At 44.5% G+C, this 19203-nt stretch overlaps 1 protein-coding gene across 2 annotated transcripts; it reads left to right on the plus strand.

The window, feature by feature from the left end:
• Positions 1 to 719: 719 nt before the first annotated feature.
• HMCES (5-hydroxymethylcytosine binding, ES cell specific) lies at positions 720 to 19043 on the plus strand. Of its 2 annotated transcripts, none has more exons than XM_045493999.1 (7): positions 720 to 827; positions 1324 to 1529; positions 7911 to 8054; positions 8560 to 8685; positions 14975 to 15156; positions 16446 to 16638; positions 18760 to 19043. In XM_045493999.1, exons 2-7 carry the CDS (start codon positions 1347 to 1349, stop codon positions 18985 to 18987), a joined length of 1056 nt encoding a protein of 351 aa, XP_045349955.1. In that variant the 5' UTR covers positions 720 to 827; positions 1324 to 1346; the 3' UTR covers positions 18988 to 19043. The 2 variants fall into 2 exon arrangements, with proteins under 2 accessions (XP_045349955.1, XP_045349954.1); XM_045493998.1 differs by having other exon boundaries at positions 744 to 873.
• Positions 19044 to 19203: the final 160 nt, after the last annotated feature.

Below are 19203 nucleotides of genomic sequence, written 5' to 3' on the forward strand. Positions count from 1 at the left end.
GGTTTGAGGTGGAGTGTGCATTGGGGTTTCCCTGCTCCCAGTTCAGTGAATGCACAGAGAACAGACAGGCCTTAGAGAGCACTCTATTGGCTGAAGATGCAGAAATCCTTGGTTCACGACCCAAGGCAGCAGGCTCAAGAGGCCTGCCCTTTTAAACTCAAGCCAGGCGGCTTTGCTAATTTCATGGCTGAAACAGGCCTGCAAAGCCTGTTTTCTAAAATCTAGGCCTGACTCTTAGGAATTCAGATTTGGGGTTGGGGAGGTAGCCAAAGGCCTGGAAAGTCACATTCTGGTGCCCACTGAAGTTTAAGAGTGACTTGTAGGATTCACGTAAGTTTTCCTGGTTTCTCAACGTTTGTCCCAAACTCTGAGGCCTCACTGCGAAGTAAATCAAATGTTCCGTTATCATCCCTACAACGACTCAGTGCTCTAATTCCGGCTCCCACTATACAGACCAGGACACCTCACGCTCCCTGGGCCCCACCCCATTCCTACGGCAGGGAGTGGGCCTTCACGGAGGAGAGCTGAGCTTCAAGAACCGGGGAGTCCCCAAAGGCAGGGAGGGAGTGGGCCTTTACGGAGGAGAGCTGAGCTTTGAGAACCGGGGAGTCCCGAAAGCCAGTGGTAGTCTTCCCCCCTCCCCCTACTTTCAGATAGCTGGACGCCACGGGAACCTCCAGGCGCGTTGGGGCGGGGCTAGGCGCCGTCGCTGGGGGCGGGGCTGACCTGGCTGGGGGTGGGGCCTGGAGCCTAGAGCGCTGGCCAGCCGAGCCCGAGCGCCCGCGGGGGAAGAGCGTCGCGGGCGGCCTAGAGGAGGTGAACGTGAGGTGAGGCTAGGCGGGCGGAGGTGGACGTGAGGCGAAGTGAGACGAGGTGAGGCGAGGCGGGACTCCGGGGCCGAATGGAGAAGAGGCGGGGCGGCCGGCCGAGGCGGCCCGCGGCCCGGGCGCGGAGCCGCGAGGTGGGGCGGGCGGGGACGCGGGGACGCGGGGGCCCCGGACCTCTCCTCCGGGAGGGCCGGCCCCCTGGCGGCGCCGGCTGCCGTCCTGGAGCTTTAGCCGGCGGGAGGCCCCAGTCGGTGCCCTGAGGGGAGAGGAGGAGCGGGGCCGGGGAGGGTCACGCAGAGGAAGTGGCTCCAGCTGTGACCGTCCCCGTCCCCCCCCCCCCCCCCCCCCGCCTCGTGTGTTTCTTGGCCGCACCGCTGAGCTGCAAGAATAGCACCTCGTTGCGGGCCGCCTCCCCGCGCATGGGTGCCCGCGCGGCGTGGAGAGAGGGCCGTGAATACGCGAGTGCGACCCACCCCCGGTGTGCTCTAGTCTTCAGGGTGTGCGGGGCCCCGCCGGAGGATGTGCGGCCGAACCTCCTGTCACCTGCCCAGAGATGTGCTCGCGAGAGCGTGTGCCTATCGGGACCGGCAGGGCCGGGAGCGGCTCCCCGAGTGGAAGGACCCCGACAAGTACTGCCCCTCTTACAACACGAGCCCTCAGTCGAACAGCCCCGTGCTCTTGTCACGTCTGCACTTTGAGAAGGTAACCGCGGGTCTCTGCGCCACACCAGCTTCCGGCCCATCCGCTTCTGTAGGGTTTGGCGTCTGCTCAGCCCCGGACATTGAACTTGAAAACCAGCCGTTGCTCATATAGTCTGATCCCCAGTTGAGAACCACTCTGGACCTCACTGCAAGAAGTTTTATCGCTTTCTTCTTACCTTAGAAGAGGATTCCGTATTTATTCTTCAGGCTCAGTTGAAGGCTAGTCATAATACATGCCAAATTTATTTGAACACGCCCCCCCCCCATTTGAGTACTTTTTTTTTTTAATGTTTTTATTTATTTTGAGAGAGAGAGAGAGACAGAATCCCAAGCAGGCTCCGAACGTCAGCGCAGAGCGCAATATGGGGCTGGAACTCACTAACTTTGAGATCGTGACCTGAGCCAGAGCCCCGCGTTTAATGACCGAGCCACCCAGGCGCCCCTCGAAGGTTTTTTAAGATCACATCTTTCAAACCTCACTGATCATCAAGGTTATTTGAGTACCTTTGGAAAAAAAAAAAAGATTTCCATGCCCCTTACCAGCCCAGTTGGACCAGAATCTCTAGGCCTAGGACAGGATTAAGGCTAGCTAATGTGAAACACTTGTGGTGCTTCTTGAATGTTGAAGTTTCTATTTTTTTCTGCTTGTGTTTTCAGTCGGTTTATGTTTTGTCTTTTATTGAAACTAGGAACAGATTCATTTGGTTTGGTTATCTGAAGTTTAATTCCACCTCATTGTTTCTACAGTATTTACCCATGTAGTGTTGGAGTGACCAATAATTCATAATCATGTTTTGGTTCTTTGCTTTATCTCCTGAATGTGTGTGTTCACGTGTGTGCATGCAACTGTGTGCCAGTGCTAGCATGTAGTAAATAAAATGCTTAATTCTAGAAATGAATGGTTGGTTTCTCCATGTCCTAAGCATTTTAAATGCCCTTGAGAGGTTATGAAAAATTATGATTGTTTTCCATCATGGGTATTTATTCTATTGGATCCATAATGCTTAAATCACTTTATAAAGTCAATTATACCCTTGCTACTTACTCTTCAGAACTCTTGTGATAATATTGTAGTCAAGATTCATTTCTATATTACTTGAAATAAATGGGCCCCCGAGTGGCTCAGTTGGTTAAGGCATCCGACTTTGGTTCAGGTCATGATCTCGCGGTTCTTGAGTTCGAGCCCTGCATCGGGCTCTGTGCTGACAGCCTAGAGCCTGGAATCTGCTTCAGATTCTGTGTCTCCTTCTCTTTCTGCTCCACCCCTGCTCACACTCTGTTGCACTCTTTCTCTCTCTCTCTCTCTGTCAAAAATATAATATTTAGAAGAAATAACCATACTAAATAACATTGATCTTTTTTGTTGAATGAAATAGTAAATGGCTTATTCTTGAGCCATTTTTACTGGGTGCATACCTCCCCGTTGAAACTAAAAAAAAAAAAATTTTTTTATGAGAGGGAAATCAAAATAAATATCATGGGGGATCTTAACTTGGAAAGGAAAGAATTAAACATGTCTCAGAGGAAGACCTAATTTGAAGTGAAAAGAGAGACGGATTAAATGTGTGGTCCTTATTCTTTTTTAGCCTTGGTTCTCTTTATATCACCTCTTTAAAATTATAGAATGAATGTCAGCTGGAAGAAAATATTTGTTTTAGCAGATGTAAAGAAGTGTAGACATATTGTGACTTGTCCTAGGTTACCCAGCAAATGAGGGACAGAGCTGGGACTGAGGTCCAGACCACTTTCCCCACTCCAGTGGATGCTTCCTGGAACTAGGAATGGGGAAGGTGGAGCCTCTAGCAAAAGTAGCCCTCTCTTTCCGTCAGTGGTATGAATTTGCTGATGTAGTGTTTTGATTCCACATCTCTAATAAATTTTGTTAAGATTGCTGGGGTTTCCTAATTTTGATAAAATTTGAGGTTCCATTTGTCTCAAACCTGTAAATTGTAAAACAAAATTAGAATCATTTCAGCTGTTCATTAAACCTTATCATCAACGGCCAACACGTGTACAGATTGCAATATTTGCATTTGAAACCACTGATTTGCAGCTTACTTCCTCTTTCATTTATCTACCCCAGCTCTACCAGCTGTTCTGGTCACAAGTCCAAAAGGGTAGAGGAAAAAGATGACTAATATTGAGCAATATTTTCAATATTTTGGCTTCTCAGCCACCTTTTATTTCTTGTTCCCAGTAGGGGGCAGCCTCATGTTTAGGTTTAGTTTTCAATCGTCCAGTGAACACACTAGCATTAAAGGTGATCAGTGGGATTTGTAAAAGTAGGATTTCTCAACCTAAGCAGTATCAACATTTTGGGTGGGAAAAGTCTTTGCTGTGAAAAGCTGTCCTGTGCATTGCAGCGTGTTTATCAGCATTGCTGGCCTCTACCTACCAGATGCCGGTAGCATTACTGGCCTCTAACCACCAGATTCTTTGTGGTGGGAAGCTGTCCTGTGCACTGCAGAATGTTTAGCAGCTTTGCTGGCCTCTACCCGCCAGATTTCTACCCCCTAGATCTTGGTGGTGGGGAAGGATTGTCACACTTGCCACATGTTGCGAATCTCAAATTTAGAGTATTGTTGTCTTGCAGATTCCTGATGAGGATCCATTTAGTTGACCATTGTATAATGTTCTCTCATTTATGCTTTGGGTAGGGGGCTTGGAAGGCACATTTGATTCTGGAAAAGAGGACTTACAAAAGCTCTGTTTTCATACTTTCTTTCTCTTCCTATCTCAGATGAGATTAACACTTGGATTTTCATTGTCTACCCTACTGTAAACAGAAAGAATGAGGGGCCCCCAGAAAAAGAAAGATGAGACATAGCTTTGGTGACACAAGAGAAGTCATTTTAGGCCCCTACCTATTTTCTGTGATCTACACCCTACTGGCTCCACTTGCCTAAGCACACTTCTTGCAGAATTTCAAAAGGAGGTGTCAGAATTACAAAGAAATACAAAAACCTCCTGTAGTTAAGGATTTTAAGGGAAAAAAGGGAATGCAAAAACTAACACTCTCTACCAGTCCAGGAAGTAGCCTAACCATACCAGTGGTAAAACTCCCAGTGCTGTTTCAAAAGTAAACAAGGTCCAGCATTCCTTACCTGAAATAATGAGCCCTAGCCCCATGCAGTTCACACACTGCTGTCCCTGAGCCTGCCCTTAACCCCTTTCCCCTTGTCCTACAGTTACCTCTGCTTCCTTATAAGGAGCACAGGCTTCTTTAATGTAATATAGGTTGCATGTATAGGCATGTTCTCTAAGTACACCTGTGCAGCCTTATGTCCACTTTCACATGCAGTGACAAAGCTCTCCTTTCTGAATGTTCATCCTAACCCTAAAATAAAACCCAGTCACCACCACCCCCATCTCCACTTCCCCCATCTTACTCCCTCCTCCCGTCTTATTTGCTGCAAATAGTTTCCTTTGTGTGACTCCACCTGGTATAGTCTCTATGTGGAACTCACCAAGGAGCGAAGTCAACTGTTAGTTCAGTTATACTACCATTTCTTCTAGGGTAGTCTTTTCCTTAGTTACGTTGCACGCTCATCAGTTGCTTTTCTTTTTCCTGCCTCTTGGCATACAGTATACCCAGACTGCCTCTGTCTTTAAGTGGGAAAATATACACACGTGTGCATACGTATACACACACGCACAGTTGAAACTCATTATTAGTAGATTTCATGTTTGCAAATGTGTCTGCTTGCTAAAATTGTGTATATTCCCCAAAATAATACTCATGTCGCTTTTGAAGTCTTTCACAGACATATAGACAGGAAGAAATTTTGAATTACCCAAAGTACACATTCCCAGCTGAGGTTGAGTAAGGCAAAACTCTACCTTCTTGTTTCAGCTCTTATATTGTAAACAAGTACTCTTCTTGGAGTTGATTTAGTGCTATTTCTTGCATTTCTCTGCATTTTGTTGGTGATTTCACTGTTTGAAATTGCCCCCAAGCTGGGCAGCTGGGTGGCTCAGAGTGTCTGACTTTGGCTCAGGTTATGATCTCATGATCTCATGGTTTCTGAGTTTGAGTCCCCCATGGGGCTCTGAGCTGACAGTGCAGAGCCTGCTTGGGATTCTCTCTTAAAAAATTGCTCCCAAGCATAGTGCTAGAGTGCTGGCTAGTATTTTATTTACTTACTTACTTATTTAAATGTTTATTTATTTTTGAGAAAGAGAGAGAAAGAGAGCATGAGCAGGAGGAGCAGAGAGAGAGGGAGACACAAGATCTGAAGCAGGCTCCAGGCTCTGAGTTGTCAGAGATATCTGGCTTATTTTACTCAGTGTAATGTTTTCAAGGTTGATCCATTTGATAGAATGTGTCACTACTTCATTGCTTGTTTATGGCTGAGTAATAGAATTCACTCTCTGCTTATGGTCTCTTCCAACCTGTATTGTACCACACCACATAGAATAGTGTGTGTGTGCGCGCGTGTGTGCATTTTAATCTGTAGATTTCATCAAAGTCTCAAGGGGCCAATTACCCCAATAAAGTGTAATGACTATGTGTCAGAGGCCCCTAAGAGTACCCCCACATTTGGAGATTCGGTTAGAAGGACTTAGCATATAAGGCTCAGGTTTATTACAGTGAAAAGATATGCAATAGCATTAGCAAGGGAAAGAGACATAAGTAGGAGTCTGGAAAAAAATCCATGCATAGGCTTCCGTAGGTTCTCTCCTTCCTGTGAGGAGATATACCAGGAAATATTCTTCTCCAGCAATGAAAAATACAGTAATGTGTGGTGTTTCTGCCTGGGGCAATCCATTAGAAACTAAAAGCCCAGGGTTTTTATTAGGTACTCTGCCTAGCAAGTACCTAAATTCCAGAGTCTAAAAAGGAAAGCAGATGTTCAGCATAAACCTCATTTTTGTACAGACTAGGTACAGTGAACCATCCTGTATCTGTTAGGAAAAGGGGAACACTCAAAATCCAAGGTCCCAGATGCTAAGGGCCAACCTTGTAAGCAGGCCTTCCTGAAAATAGCATCCTTGGACTTGCTATAACTTTTCTGCACAAAACCACTTCCTACACATTCTTGACATTGCCTCTTTGTTCATTTAATTTTTTTTTAAGTTTAGTTACTTTTTTAGTAATCTCTACAACCAGTGTAGAGCTGGAATTCATGACCCCAAGATCAAGAGTTGCACACTCCTCCAACTGAGCCAGCCAGCCACCCATGTTCGTTTAATTTCATATCTGGTCTTCCCTCCCATTCTCTTCTTTGTCTGCATTTTGTACCTCTTGTGGGATCCAATTTAAGAACTACCCCACCCCTGTCCTTTCTGCCTCTTCTAAGGAGCTGATACTTTTCCATTCCATCTCTCACGGATCACTCTCTGCTGAACTCCTTTGTGACTCCTTGTATGTACCACTTCTTTTTTTTTTTTTTAATTTTAAAAAAATGTTTATTTATTTTTGAGAGACACAGAGACAGAATGAGAGTGGGTTAGGGACAGAGAGAGAGGGAGACAGAATCGGAAGCAGGCTCCAGGCTCTGAGCTGTCAGCACAGAGCCTGACACGGGGCTCGAACCCACGAGCTGTGAGATCATGACCTGAGCCGAAGTCGGATGCTCAACCGACTGAGCCACCCAGGCACCTCTTGTATGTACCACTTCTATGGCCCTTAGCCTATTGTATCTTACATTATTAATGTTTTGTTGTATATTATATTATTAATGTTTTTATGTCTTTGTGGCCTCATATGTCATCGTGCAAGTCCTTTGAAGTTAAGCACTCTTCTATGTGCCCCCACAGCACCCTGAGCATCCCTCATCCTAGCATGTCCCTCATTGTATTATCGTTGTCTGTAACATGTGCTGACTTATTTATTTATTTTTATTTTAGAGAGAGAGTGTGAGTGGTGTAGAGAAGGAGAGAGAGAGGAGCTTTAAGTGGCTCCATGCTCAGTGCCGAACCCAACGTGGGGCTCGATCCCACAATCCTGGGATCATGATCTGAGCCAAAATCAAGAGTTGGACACTCAACCAACCAAGCCACCCCAGCTCCTCTGTAGTATGTGCTTTTTAAGAGCTGGAACCACATGAACTGCTAGGCCTAGCACTCTCTCTCTCTCTCATAGCAGGCACTAATTCAAAGTTTACAGGGACTAAACTTCTTTGTATCCCCCACCCTACCCAAGCAGTATGTCTTACATTCTAATAAATGCTAAAGAACGTCAATTGCTGAAGAGTTCAAGTTACTCACATCATGATAGATAAATCATTAAAATTGTTTTTCAAATAGATCTTCCCTTTTAATGTTCTTCTCTGTACTTATTGTATTTTGATATTAATAGTAACATAATGCATGTGCCAAATTTGGTTTTGTAAATTTCATTATGCTCTACTCACTGGATCTTAATCTTTTCCCATGGCAGGGTGCAGACCCATCTGAGCGTATCATTGCTCCCATGCGATGGGGCTTGGTCCCATCTTGGTTCAAAGAGGATGATCCTTCCAAACTTCAGTTCAACACTACCAACTGTCGTAGTGATACCATAATGGAGAAACGGTCCTTCAAGGTAGGTAGCTGGTCTAGAGAAAAGGCACATATTCTGTTCTGTTTTCCGACAGAGTTGTTAGTATCTTATACACCTGAGAAATAAAATAAGGATCTGCTGGAAAGTGTGTTCCCAGTCGCGAATAATGTTGAGGGTGGTTATGCATATTACTGCATGATAAATCATGCCAACACATAGTGGTTTAAAACAAAACTATTACTTCTCATATTTTGTAGGTTGACTAGGTTGAGAGAGAGAGAGAGAGAGAGAGAGAGAGAGAGAGAGAGAAAATGACAACTAGACAGTTTTCACTTGGAGGTTTTCATGCACTTATAATCAAATGACAGCTGGGGCTGGAGTACATTATTTAATCTTTTCAACATCTGCATAAGGAAGTTATGCATAAGGAAAGTGAGGCACAGACATTAAATAATTAAGGTCACACATTGGTGGATGTGAGATTTTTCACTCAAGTACATGAAACATTCTGTCACCAAGACTGTATCTTGCTCACGTTTTTCCTCAGGTCCCTCTTGGAAAGGGAAGACGCTGTGTCGTCTTAGCAGATGGATTCTACGAGTGGCAGAGACGTCTGGGAACAAGCCAAAAGCAGCCGTACTTCATCTATTTCCCCCAAGCCAAAACAGAAGAGGTATTGTCAACAGCATTCACAGTTTGGAAAGGGACAGAGAAACCGATGCAAGAAAGGACATTTTGTATCTTTCCTCATAGAGTTGTGGGTTTTTTTTGACATAACTGCCTTATTGAGCTATAATTCACCATAAAATTCACCTTTTTAAAGGATGCAAGTCAGTGGTTTTTGTAGTATAGTCAAAGTTGTGCAACCATCACTGCTGTCTAATATTACATTTTCATTGCCCCCAAAAGAAATGCCATATCTGTTATCTGTCACTGTCCATTCCCTATTCTTCCCAGTCCTGGCAACCACGAATCTTTCAGTCGCTATAGATTTGCCTAATTGGACATTTAATATATTTGGAGTCGTATAATATGTGGTCTTTTGTATTTGGCTTGTTCTACTCAGTATAAGGTTTTCAAGGTTGATCCATGTGATAGAATGTGTCACTATTTAATTGCTTGTTTATGGCTGAGTAATAGTCCATTATATGGAAAGGCCACATTTTGTTTATTCATTCACCAGTTGATGGACACTTGGGTTGTTTCTACTTTTGATGGTTATAAATAAGGCTGCTATGGACATTCGTGTACAAGTTGTTACATGGGTATGTTTTAATTTCTCAAGTTTATACCTAGGGGTGAATTGGCCAGGTCACATGGTAACTCTATACTTAACATTTTCCTCGTAGAACTTTCATTTTTTTTTTAATTTTTTTTTTTTTTTTACTGTTTATTCATTTTTTGAGAGGCAGAGAGACGGAGCATGAGCAGGGGAAGGGTGGAGAGAGAAGGAGACACAGAATCCGAAGCAGGCTCCAGGCTCTGAACCGACAGCACAGAGCCCAATGTGGGGCTCGAACTCACAAACTGTGAGATCATGACCTGACCGAAGTCGGACGTTTAACCAACTGAGCCACCCAAGCGCCCCTAGAACTTTCATTTTAAGACAAATGGTAAATTTAGCCTGTTCACATAACATTATGAGGAGATTGAAAACAAATCAGATGTGCCAACATCATGTTTTCATTTTAATCAGATTTACAGATTTACTGCTCTAATACTGCTAAAGCCTTTGCGTTCTCACTGCAGTTTGCTTTGTTAAAATTGCAAATTATGGGGGGCGCCTGGCTGGCTCAGTCAGTGGAGCATGTGACTCAATCTCAGGGTTGCGAGTTCAAGCCCCACATTGGGTATAGAGATTCCTTAAAAATAAAACCTTTGAAAATAAATAAATAAATTAATTAAATTAAATTGAATTACTAGTAAGTCAGAATTCTGGGGCTCTCTAGAGTAATCCACTCCAAAAGATTCCTAGTGCTTAGCTTTTCCATCTTTAGGAATTTCCTATCTTAAAATTGCAATTTCCTCGGACACTCTTCTTGAGAGACTACAAGGCATTTGTGTGGATTAGGATGGGACTTCCTTCAGTCCTACACAGTTTTTCTTACCTATAAAAATGTATCTGTTCACTGGACTTTCATTAACCACATACGATTGTATATGGTCCTGCTACTAGCCTCCTGGAAGTTCAGTGAGACAGGATTTGTGCCCTTGATACTCGATTACCAAGACACACACCAGTCAACAGTTGCAGGTCAGCGGTGAATGCTCACTGAAGGCATGCTTGTGAGGTTATGGCGGCACAGAAGACAGCACGTAACTGAGCCTGGGGCGTCTCAGAAGGCTTCCCAGAGGAGGGAACTTTGTAACATTTAGAAGATTTGCACTTGATGTGTAGTTAGCAATCTGGTGGGGTTAAAAATTCAGCATTCTGCTAGTTTGCTAGTTGTTTTCATTAGCTCGTTTTTCCTTTTCTCATGTTTTTCCCGGCTGCTTTTGGATTCAGTACTTTTTATGATTCCATTTCGTCTCCACTGTTGGCTGCTTACTTTTACTTCTTTTAAAAATGTTGGGGCGCCTGGGTGGCGCAGTCGGTTAAGCATCCGACTTCAACCAGGTCACGATCTCGCGGTCCGTGAGTTTGAGCCCCGCGTCGGGCTCTGGGCTGATGGCTCAGAGCCTGGAGTCTGTTTCCGATTCTGTGTCTCCCTCTCTCTCTGCCCCTCCCCCGTTCATGCTCTGTCTCTCTCTGTCCCAAAAATAAATAAACGTTGAAAAAAAAAAAAAATGTTAAGTCGGTTAGGTATCCGACTTCGGCTCAGGTCGTGATCTCACAGTTTGTGGGTTTGAGCCCTGAAGCCTGCTTTGGATTCTGTCTCCCTTTCTCTCTGCCCTTCCCCTGCTTGTGCACACGCTCGCTCTCTCTCTCAAATCTAAATAAACATTTAAAAAAAATTTTAAAAATTGTTTTTGGAGGGCATCCGGGTGGTTCAGTTGATCAAGCATACAACTCTTAAAATTCAGCTCAGGTCGTGATCCCAGGGTCGTGGAATCAAGCCCTGTGACAAGCTCTGTGCTAACAATGCAGACCCTACTTGATACTCTCTCTTTCTCCCTCTACCCCGTCCCCTGCTCTCTCTCAAAAAAATTTTAAATAAATAAGTTTTTGTGGGTCACCTGGGTGGGTGTCCAGTCGGTTAAACATCCAACTTCAGCTCAGGTTGTGACCTCATGGTTCGTGGGTTCGAGCCCCACATTGGGTTCCTCACTGACAATGCAGAGTCTGCCTGGGATTCTCTCTCTCTCTCTCTCCCTCCCTCTGCTCCTCCCCCACTTGAGCTCTCTCTCACTCTCAAAATAAATAAACATTAAAAAAAAGATTCTTTCTTCCCCTCTCTCCCTGCCCCTCCCCTGCTTGCTTACACACATGCACTCTCAAAAATAATAAAATTTAAAAATAAGTAAGATAAAATATAAAAAGCTTCGTTTAGTTAAAAAACAAAAATAGAATAAAAATGCTTTTGGTAGCTATTCTGTAATACACATTTTCTTACATTTTTTTTGAGAGAAAGAGAGAGACAGAGCACAAGTGGGGGATGGGCAGAGAGAGACACACACACACAGAATCTGAAGCAGGCTCCAGGCTCTAAGCTATGAGCACAGAGCCCGACCCGGAACTTGAACCCACCAACCGTAAGATCATGATCTGAGCCAAAATCAAGAGTCAAATGCTTAACCGACTGAGCCACCCAGGTACCCCCACTATTTCCATTTTTGAACGGTGTTTTCACTGTGTATAGAATTCTGGGTTGGCAGTCTTTTGGTTTTTTTCCAGCACTTAAAAAAAGTACTCCGTAGGCTCTGGCTCTTCTAGGGTTTTTTTGAGAAGTCTACTCTAATTTTTGTCTTTTTTCTTCCATTTGTAATGTGTTTCTATCACTCCTCTTTCCCTAATGCCTTCAACATTTCCCATTGGTTTTTAGCAGTTTTAATATAATGTGTTTAGTTTTGTGCGTTTGTATGTTTGGCATGTTCACTGAGCTTCCTCCTATCTGTGGTTTGATGTCTCTCATAATTTTTGGTAAATTATCAGCCATTGTATATTCAGATATTTCTTCTTACTCATTTCTCTTCACATTCTGTGATTCTAATTGCACGTTAGACCATTTGATATTGTCCCATAGTTCTTCAGTGTTCTGTGTATTTTATTTTATCTCTGTGTTTTAGTTTGGGTAGTTTTTACTGTCAAGTTTTTAAGTTCACTGATATTTTCTTATTTTGCCAACATTTCTTAACTGTTTATGCTGTTCACCTTTTCTACAAGAGCCTTTAACATTTTTTTTTAAGTAGACTTCACACCCAACACGGAATGTGAACTTATGATGCCAAGATCATGACCTGAGCTGAGATTAAGAGTCAGATGCCTAAGCCACCCAGGTGCCCCAAGATCCTTTAACATATTAACTAAACATGTTTTAATGTTTATTTTTGAGAGAGAAACACAGACAGACAGACAGACAGACAGACAAAGCGTGAATGGGGAAGAGGCAGATGAGGGAGACACAAAATCTGAAGCAAGCAGGCTCCAGGCTCTGAGCAGTCAGTACAGAGCCTGACACAGGGCTCAAACTCAAAAACCATGAAATCATGACCTGAGCTGAAGTCAGATGCCTACTGTCTGAGCCCACCCAGGGGCCTCTAATTAAACTTATTTTAAATTCCCTCTGATAGTTGAGCATTTGGGGAAAGTGGTGTCTTGAGTCTGGTTCTGTTGATTTCTATATCCCTTGACAGTTCATTTTGTTTTCTGGCTTTTTTTTTTTTTTTTTTTTTTTTTTAAATTTGAGAGAGAATTCAAGCAGGGGAGAGGGGCAGAGGGAGAGAGAGAAAATCTTAAGCAGGTTCTACACTTAGCATGGACCCCAGTGTAGGGCTCGATCTCACAACCCCAGGGATCATGATCTGATCCCAAATCAAGAGTCGGATGCTCAACTGACTGAGCCACCCAGGCACCCCATCTTGTAATTAAAAAAAATTTTTTTTAATGTTTATTTATTTTTGAGAGGCAGAGAGACAGAGTGTGAACAGGGGAAGGGCAGAGAGAGAGGGAGACAGATTCTGAAGCAGGCTCCAGGCTGTGCACTGTCAGCACAGAGCCCGGCGTGGGGCTCGAACTCACAAAGGTGAGATCATGACCTGAGCCGAAGTCAGATGCTCAACTGACTGAGCCACCCAGGCACCCCCGATCTTGTAATTTTTGATTGATTGCCAGACATACAGGCTGAGATAAATTTTTGCCTGGAAATGGATACACTTATCCTTCTAATAGGGTAATGTATGAGGTTGAGTTGATCTTATCAGGAGCTGAACTGGTTTTGTTCATACGATTACCTTTGTTCATTACAGGTTTTAAATTTCTCTGTGCCGTTTTGTGTTCATGGTAAGGGTGATTTTCCAGAGAGTTTTTCTCAGTAGCCCTGCTTCCTTCCACTGTAGTACTTCCCTTTGAGCCTGTGCTGTGGAGAGGCTCTGTCTGTGCTCTTGCTGCTTCCCCAGAATTAGGCTGCTGTTGCTGTCCATGTGGTGCTTGCTGATCTAAAGGGTGGGAGAGCATTCTTTATTGTCTTCATACAGCCTCAAATCTCAGAACTGTCAGGCTCAGGCTTTCTCAGGGATCCTGCTCTTTCCCCAGGAGAGTAGAGGGATTTTTCTTTCACCCATCCCCAGACTCAGTGGGTCTATACCTGTATCTTATGGTCAATAGGGTTTATAACCCAGACTCTGGCCCCTTAAGGCTTTTGCTCCTTAGAGGAGAAATGATTGGGTGAGACTTCACTCCTTTCCTGATGCAGGAGAGCTCCCCTCCTCTAGGCGCATACCAGCAAGGAAGGCTTTCTCTAGTCTCCTGCTCTGCCTCCATCTTTCTTGTGAGCAGCTAGGAAGGTTCGTGGAGAAGAGTCTGCAAGCTGATGCAAAGTCCCTGATGTCTGCAGCTCCCACGGGTTCTAGACTCCCAGGCTAGCCCACACAGTGCTTTTAAACAATTCGGTAATAATTTTGTCTGAATGAAGGCCTTGTCTTACTCCTATTGCCATCAGTAAGCCAGTACTTATGTCTTGTCTTCCCTTGGAGGCCCCTGTCTTTCTGTAAAGTTCAGGCCAGTTTGTTGCCCAGTGACCTCAGTTTTCTGATGAATTTTTTTCAAGTTATGATTTTTGTAGATTATCTAGCTTTTTTCTTTTTTTATATATATTTTTTTCTTCTAATGTTAATATTTGAGAGAGAGAGAGAAAGCAAGCGCACAAACGGGAGGGGCAGAGAGAGAGGGAGACACAGAATCCGAAGCAGGCTCCAGGCTCTGAGCTGTCAGCACAGGGCCTGATGTGGGGTTCGAACTCACAAGCCCTGAGATCAGGATCTCAGCCAAAGTTGGATGCTTAACTGACTGAGCCACCCAGGTACTCCTAGCTTTTTTTCTTTTTTTTCATGTTTATTTATTTTTGAAAGAAAGAGAGACAGAGTGTGAGTGGGGGAGGGGCAGAGAGAGAGGAAAGCACAGAATCCAAAGCAGGCTCCAGGCTCTGCTCTGTCAGCACAGAGCCCAACATGAGGCTCAAACTCACAAAACCGTGAGATCACTGACTGAGCCACCCAGGTGCCTCTCCTAGCTTTTTTTCTTATTGTTAGGGTGGAGGGGAATGACAGGCTAGATCCTGGAAGACCTGAATGCCTACTGATGGTATTGGTTTGTATTCTGAAAGCATTAAGGAGCCATAAATCCATAGCTTCAGTGGGTACTTACCACCAAACCTCTTTCTTTTGACAACAGTGGATCAAGAACAGTTAATAACACATGGGCTGAAGTACCTCTAAACATTGTCATGTTAAGTCTATAGTAGTACCCAACTGTGTGTAGGAGGGGGCTGCTGAATATCTAATCTGTCCACATATTTTGCTTCCAGTCAGGTAGCACTGATGTTGTAGAGAGTCCTGAGCACTGGAAGAAAGTCTGGGACAACTGGAGGCTGCTGACAATGGCGGGGATCTTTGACTGCTGGGAGCCCCCAGAAGGAGGAGACCTCCTGTATTCCTACACCATCATCACAGTAGATTCCTGCAAAAGCTTGAATGACATTCACCCTAGGCAAGTCACAGATCTTATCCCTGGGTCCAAAAGGATTCAGAGGAAGATTTGTTTCCTGCTTTTAGATAGGTAGCTTTTGGATTCAGTGTTTCTGTATGCACAATTTTTTTTTTTTTTTAACATTTATTTATTTTTGAGACAGAGAGAGACAGAGCATGAACAGGGGAGGGTCAGAGAGAGAGGGAGACACAGAATCTGAAACAGGCTCCAGGCTCTGAGCAGTCAGCACAGAGCCCGACACGGGGCTCGAACCCACAGACGGTGAGATCGTGACCTGAGCCGAAGTCGGACGCCCAACCGACTGAGCCACCCAGGTGCCCCTGTATGCACAAATTTAGAGAGTAGCAGTTGTTTTGCAAAATACAGTTACAGTCAGTCTCGCTATAATATGACATGTGTTCCTAAAAGTCACACTATGCAAAACTGTACAGTGTAAACCCAAGAACTTATGAGAAAAGTGGGGTTTTAAGGGGCAACACCTAAAAATTGGTCAGGAACACATGAAGAAATAATAGGGATCTGTATGTTAAAAACAGTACTATTGTTGTCTATGTAGATATTACATTAAATATGGCACTTTACCTTAGAAAAATTTGCTTCTGGAAATGAGTGTTGGAAAAGTTGTAGCTTATGAGCTATTATGAAATGAAAGGAAGATTATTTAAAATTTATGATCTTTTGCGGTCTTAAATCCTGGGGCATGTCTTTCTGCCTTTGAAGTGTTGTTCCTTCAAGACATGCATTTATAATAGGTATGTATTTAATCAGGATTGAACAATTTGATCCAACGTATAGCCTCCTCCTGCAATTAACTTCTGTATCACTGCTGAGAAAATTATTCCTAACATCTTCTGGGTCCCAGGAGGCATCTTAGGCAGCCATTTTGCCTTCTGAGACATAGGCGTAGTTCACAATTATGGGAATAACTCTTTCATACTGTAAATCTAGAGATTAATATTGTAAGTTTTCCCTTTAATTTCCCTTTAATTCTTGGCTGAGGCATCGTGGGAAGTTTACCAGTTGGTTAGCATGTACACTGGAGTGCTCTGGATCCAATCATAGCACCATTCACTGTCTTTGCCATAAACCTGTGTAAGCTCGTTCTCCTCGTGGTGAATTTCGTGCCCTGTCAAGTTGTGGTCAAGGAGCACATGGCAACAATCAGCACGTGAGGTGCAGAGGAAGGACGAGCTTCTCCTTAGGATGATTTGCACTGACTCAAGTCTCCCTTCTGTCCCTACCCTCACTCTACTCTACCTGCCAACTAATGTCTCTACCTCACTGGCTAGGATGCCTGCCATATTAGATGGAGAGGAGGAAGTCTCTAAATGGCTTGACTTTGGTGAGGTCTCAACTCAGGAAGCTCTGAAGTTAATCCACCCCACAGAGAATATCACCTTCCATGCAGTCTCCTCCGTGGTGAACGACTCCGGGAACAACACTCCTGAATGTGTGACTCCTATCAGCCTACTGGTCAAAAAGGTAGGGGCCTGTGATTCTGACAGTCCTTTCTGAGCTTTCTGTCTTCTGTCAAGATATCTTTTTCTTTTAGGATACGGCCTTTCCCAATTAGCTTTATGTTTTTTTAATTTATTTATTTATTTATTTATTTATTTATTTATTTATTTATTTTTATTTATTTATTTTTTTGAGAGAGAGAGAGAGAGAGAAAAGTGGGGCTCACCCAAAGCAGGGCTCGAACTCACAAACCTAAGCCAAAGTTGGATGCTTAACCGACTGTGCCACCCAGGCACACAACAATTAGCTCTAATTTAAAACACCCAATGCTCACATTTCCTTGGGTATGGCAAGGTTGAACAGAGCAGTGATTCTCCAAGCTGGCTGTGACTCAGACTCCTCAGGAGAGCTCTTTCAAAATGTAAATGCTGGATCCTATCTAGACGTATTGAGTCAGTATTCAGGGCTGGGCTTGGGCTTCTGTGTCTTTAAGAAGCTTCTTAAGTAAGTCTGATAAGCCAAGTTTGAAGATTCCTAATCTAGAGGGTGATTATAAGAAAGACAAAGGAATCCTTGTCCATAATTGTATCTTTGCCTCCCAGCTGTGTAGTTTTTTTTCTCTTTTCTGTATCTGCTTTCCCAACTACAAGTTGGAGGAGTTCCAATCCTTGTACTCCTTTAGGAGGATTTGAGAACATTCCTGCCCTGAACTTTAACTTTTTAGAATTGGCAAGGATCCAGTTGTATTTTCAAGGGAAGGTGAGCAGACCAAAGGCCTCCAGTGGGAACAGAAGTTCCAGAGCAAAAAACTGGCTTTTGCCAATATTTGGGGATGAAGATTTAGGAGTAGCAACTGTTTCCAGGTGGCACAGAGGGACTTAAGTGGGACATGGCTGGGCGCCTGGGTGGCTCAGTCGGTTGGGCGTCCTACTTCAGCTCAGGTCATGATCTTGCAGTCCGTGAGTTCGAGCCCCGCATCGGGCTCTGTGCTGACAGCTCAGAGCCTGGAGCCCATTTCAGATTCTGTGTCTCCCTCTCTCTCTGACCCTCCCCCGTTCATCCTCTGTCTCTCTCTGTCTCAAAAATAAAGTAAAAAAAAAAAAAAAAAAAAGTAGGACATGGCTGAGTGTTCCAAGAATAGACATCTTAGAATGCCTGAGAAGTGTTAAGGACAATGATTACAAAACAGCTCCCCCCCCCCCATTTTTATTCAGGTTTCTACGTTTTCCATACTCTGTGTCATCTTTTTCTTTTGTCGCAGTTCTTTGCAAACTCCTGAAACCCTGATCTTTTATTTCTTAGATGTCTCTAAAAATGTAATGATACGCATTCATTTTGTACTAGTCTCTGCTCCATTTCTGTCATGGTCTTTACTCCTGAAGAACTCCCATTATGGAGAGGTGGCATTATGCAAATTCAGAACCTTCAGTTCAGCGTTGGGGTGCAGGTGTGAGAGAGCAGGAGGGAGCAGGCTGGTCAAGGAGAGGCTGCCCAGCGGGGAAACAAGTCAGCCTGTTCAGCCTTAGCTGAATCCTTAATCATGGTGACTCTTCAAAGCCATACCTCTCCAGTGTCATTTCCCCACGCTCAGCCTGCTCTCACTGAACTACATCCTCTTCCCTAAGAAAGCTTCTTTCTCTGCACCTGTTTGAAATGCTCATCAACTCTCTTTTCTGACCAGTCCCACACACCTTATATGTGAAGCTTGCTCTGAGAGCTGGTCCCTGCCTGTTTGTACCCCTTGGAGCATACTCGGTTGCTCCTTCCTTCCCCTCACTCCTGACCAGTCATCCCCATCTGGCTCTTAATAACATTTTTTTTTTTTAATGTTTATTTATTTTTGAGACAGAGAGAGACAGAGCATGAACGGGGGAGGGTCAGAGAGAGAGGGAGACACAGAACTGGAAGCAGGCTCCAGGCTCTGAGCCCAGCCCAGAGCCTGACGTGGGGCTCGAACTCACGGACTGTGAGATCGTGATCTGAGCTGAAGTCGGACGCTTAACCGACTGAGCCACCCAGGCGCCCCTCTTAATAACATTTTCTAAGCCTGGGTCAGTACCTAGTGCCTCTACCCCTGTTTCTTCCCTTGGAGTTGATGTTTTCCTAAAAGCTAGAGCTGGGTGGTTTGAGCGTTCTTTGTCCTAGGAGCCCAAGGCAAGTCGTAGTAGCCAGAAGATGATGCAATGGCTGGCCACAAAGTCACCCAAAAAGGAAGACCCCAAAACACCCCAAAAGACAGAGTCAGATGTGCCCCAGTGGTCCAACCAGTTCCTGCAGAAGAGCCCACTCCCCACCAAGAGAGGTGCCACAGGACTCTTGGAGCGATGGCTGAAGCAGGAGGAGCCCGTGGCCAAGCGGCTGCACAACCAGTAACAGGACTTTCAGAGACTACTGCCACGATTTGCTGCATTAAATATTGTTGCTGGTGACAGGTGCTTGCGTTGTATGTTTGTGGATTTGCTTTGGGATGCGGTAGCACAGTAGTAGTTGACAGTTGTAGGTTTATGAATGAGTAGCTATCCTGCCTGCACCATGAACCCACAGGGGGGCAAATGGGCAGCCTACAAAGAGGAGGGGCCACCACCATCA

Source organism: Leopardus geoffroyi, chromosome A2 (genome assembly GCF_018350155.1).
Source record: "Leopardus geoffroyi isolate Oge1 chromosome A2, O.geoffroyi_Oge1_pat1.0, whole genome shotgun sequence".
NCBI classification, from domain to species: Eukaryota; Metazoa; Chordata; class Mammalia; order Carnivora; family Felidae; genus Leopardus; species Leopardus geoffroyi.

Coding starts and splice junctions, on each gene's coding strand:
- HMCES (XM_045493999.1), top strand. CDS start 1,347: ATGTGCGGCCGAACCTCCTGTCACCTGCCCAGAGATGTGCTCGCGAGA. Junction 8,055..8,559: donor TGGAGAAACGGTCCTTCAAG/GTAGGTAGCTGG, acceptor GTTTTTCCTCAG/GTCCCTCTTGGAAAGGGAAG. Junction 15,157..16,445: donor TTGAATGACATTCACCCTAG/GCAAGTCACAGA, acceptor CTCACTGGCTAG/GATGCCTGCCATATTAGATG.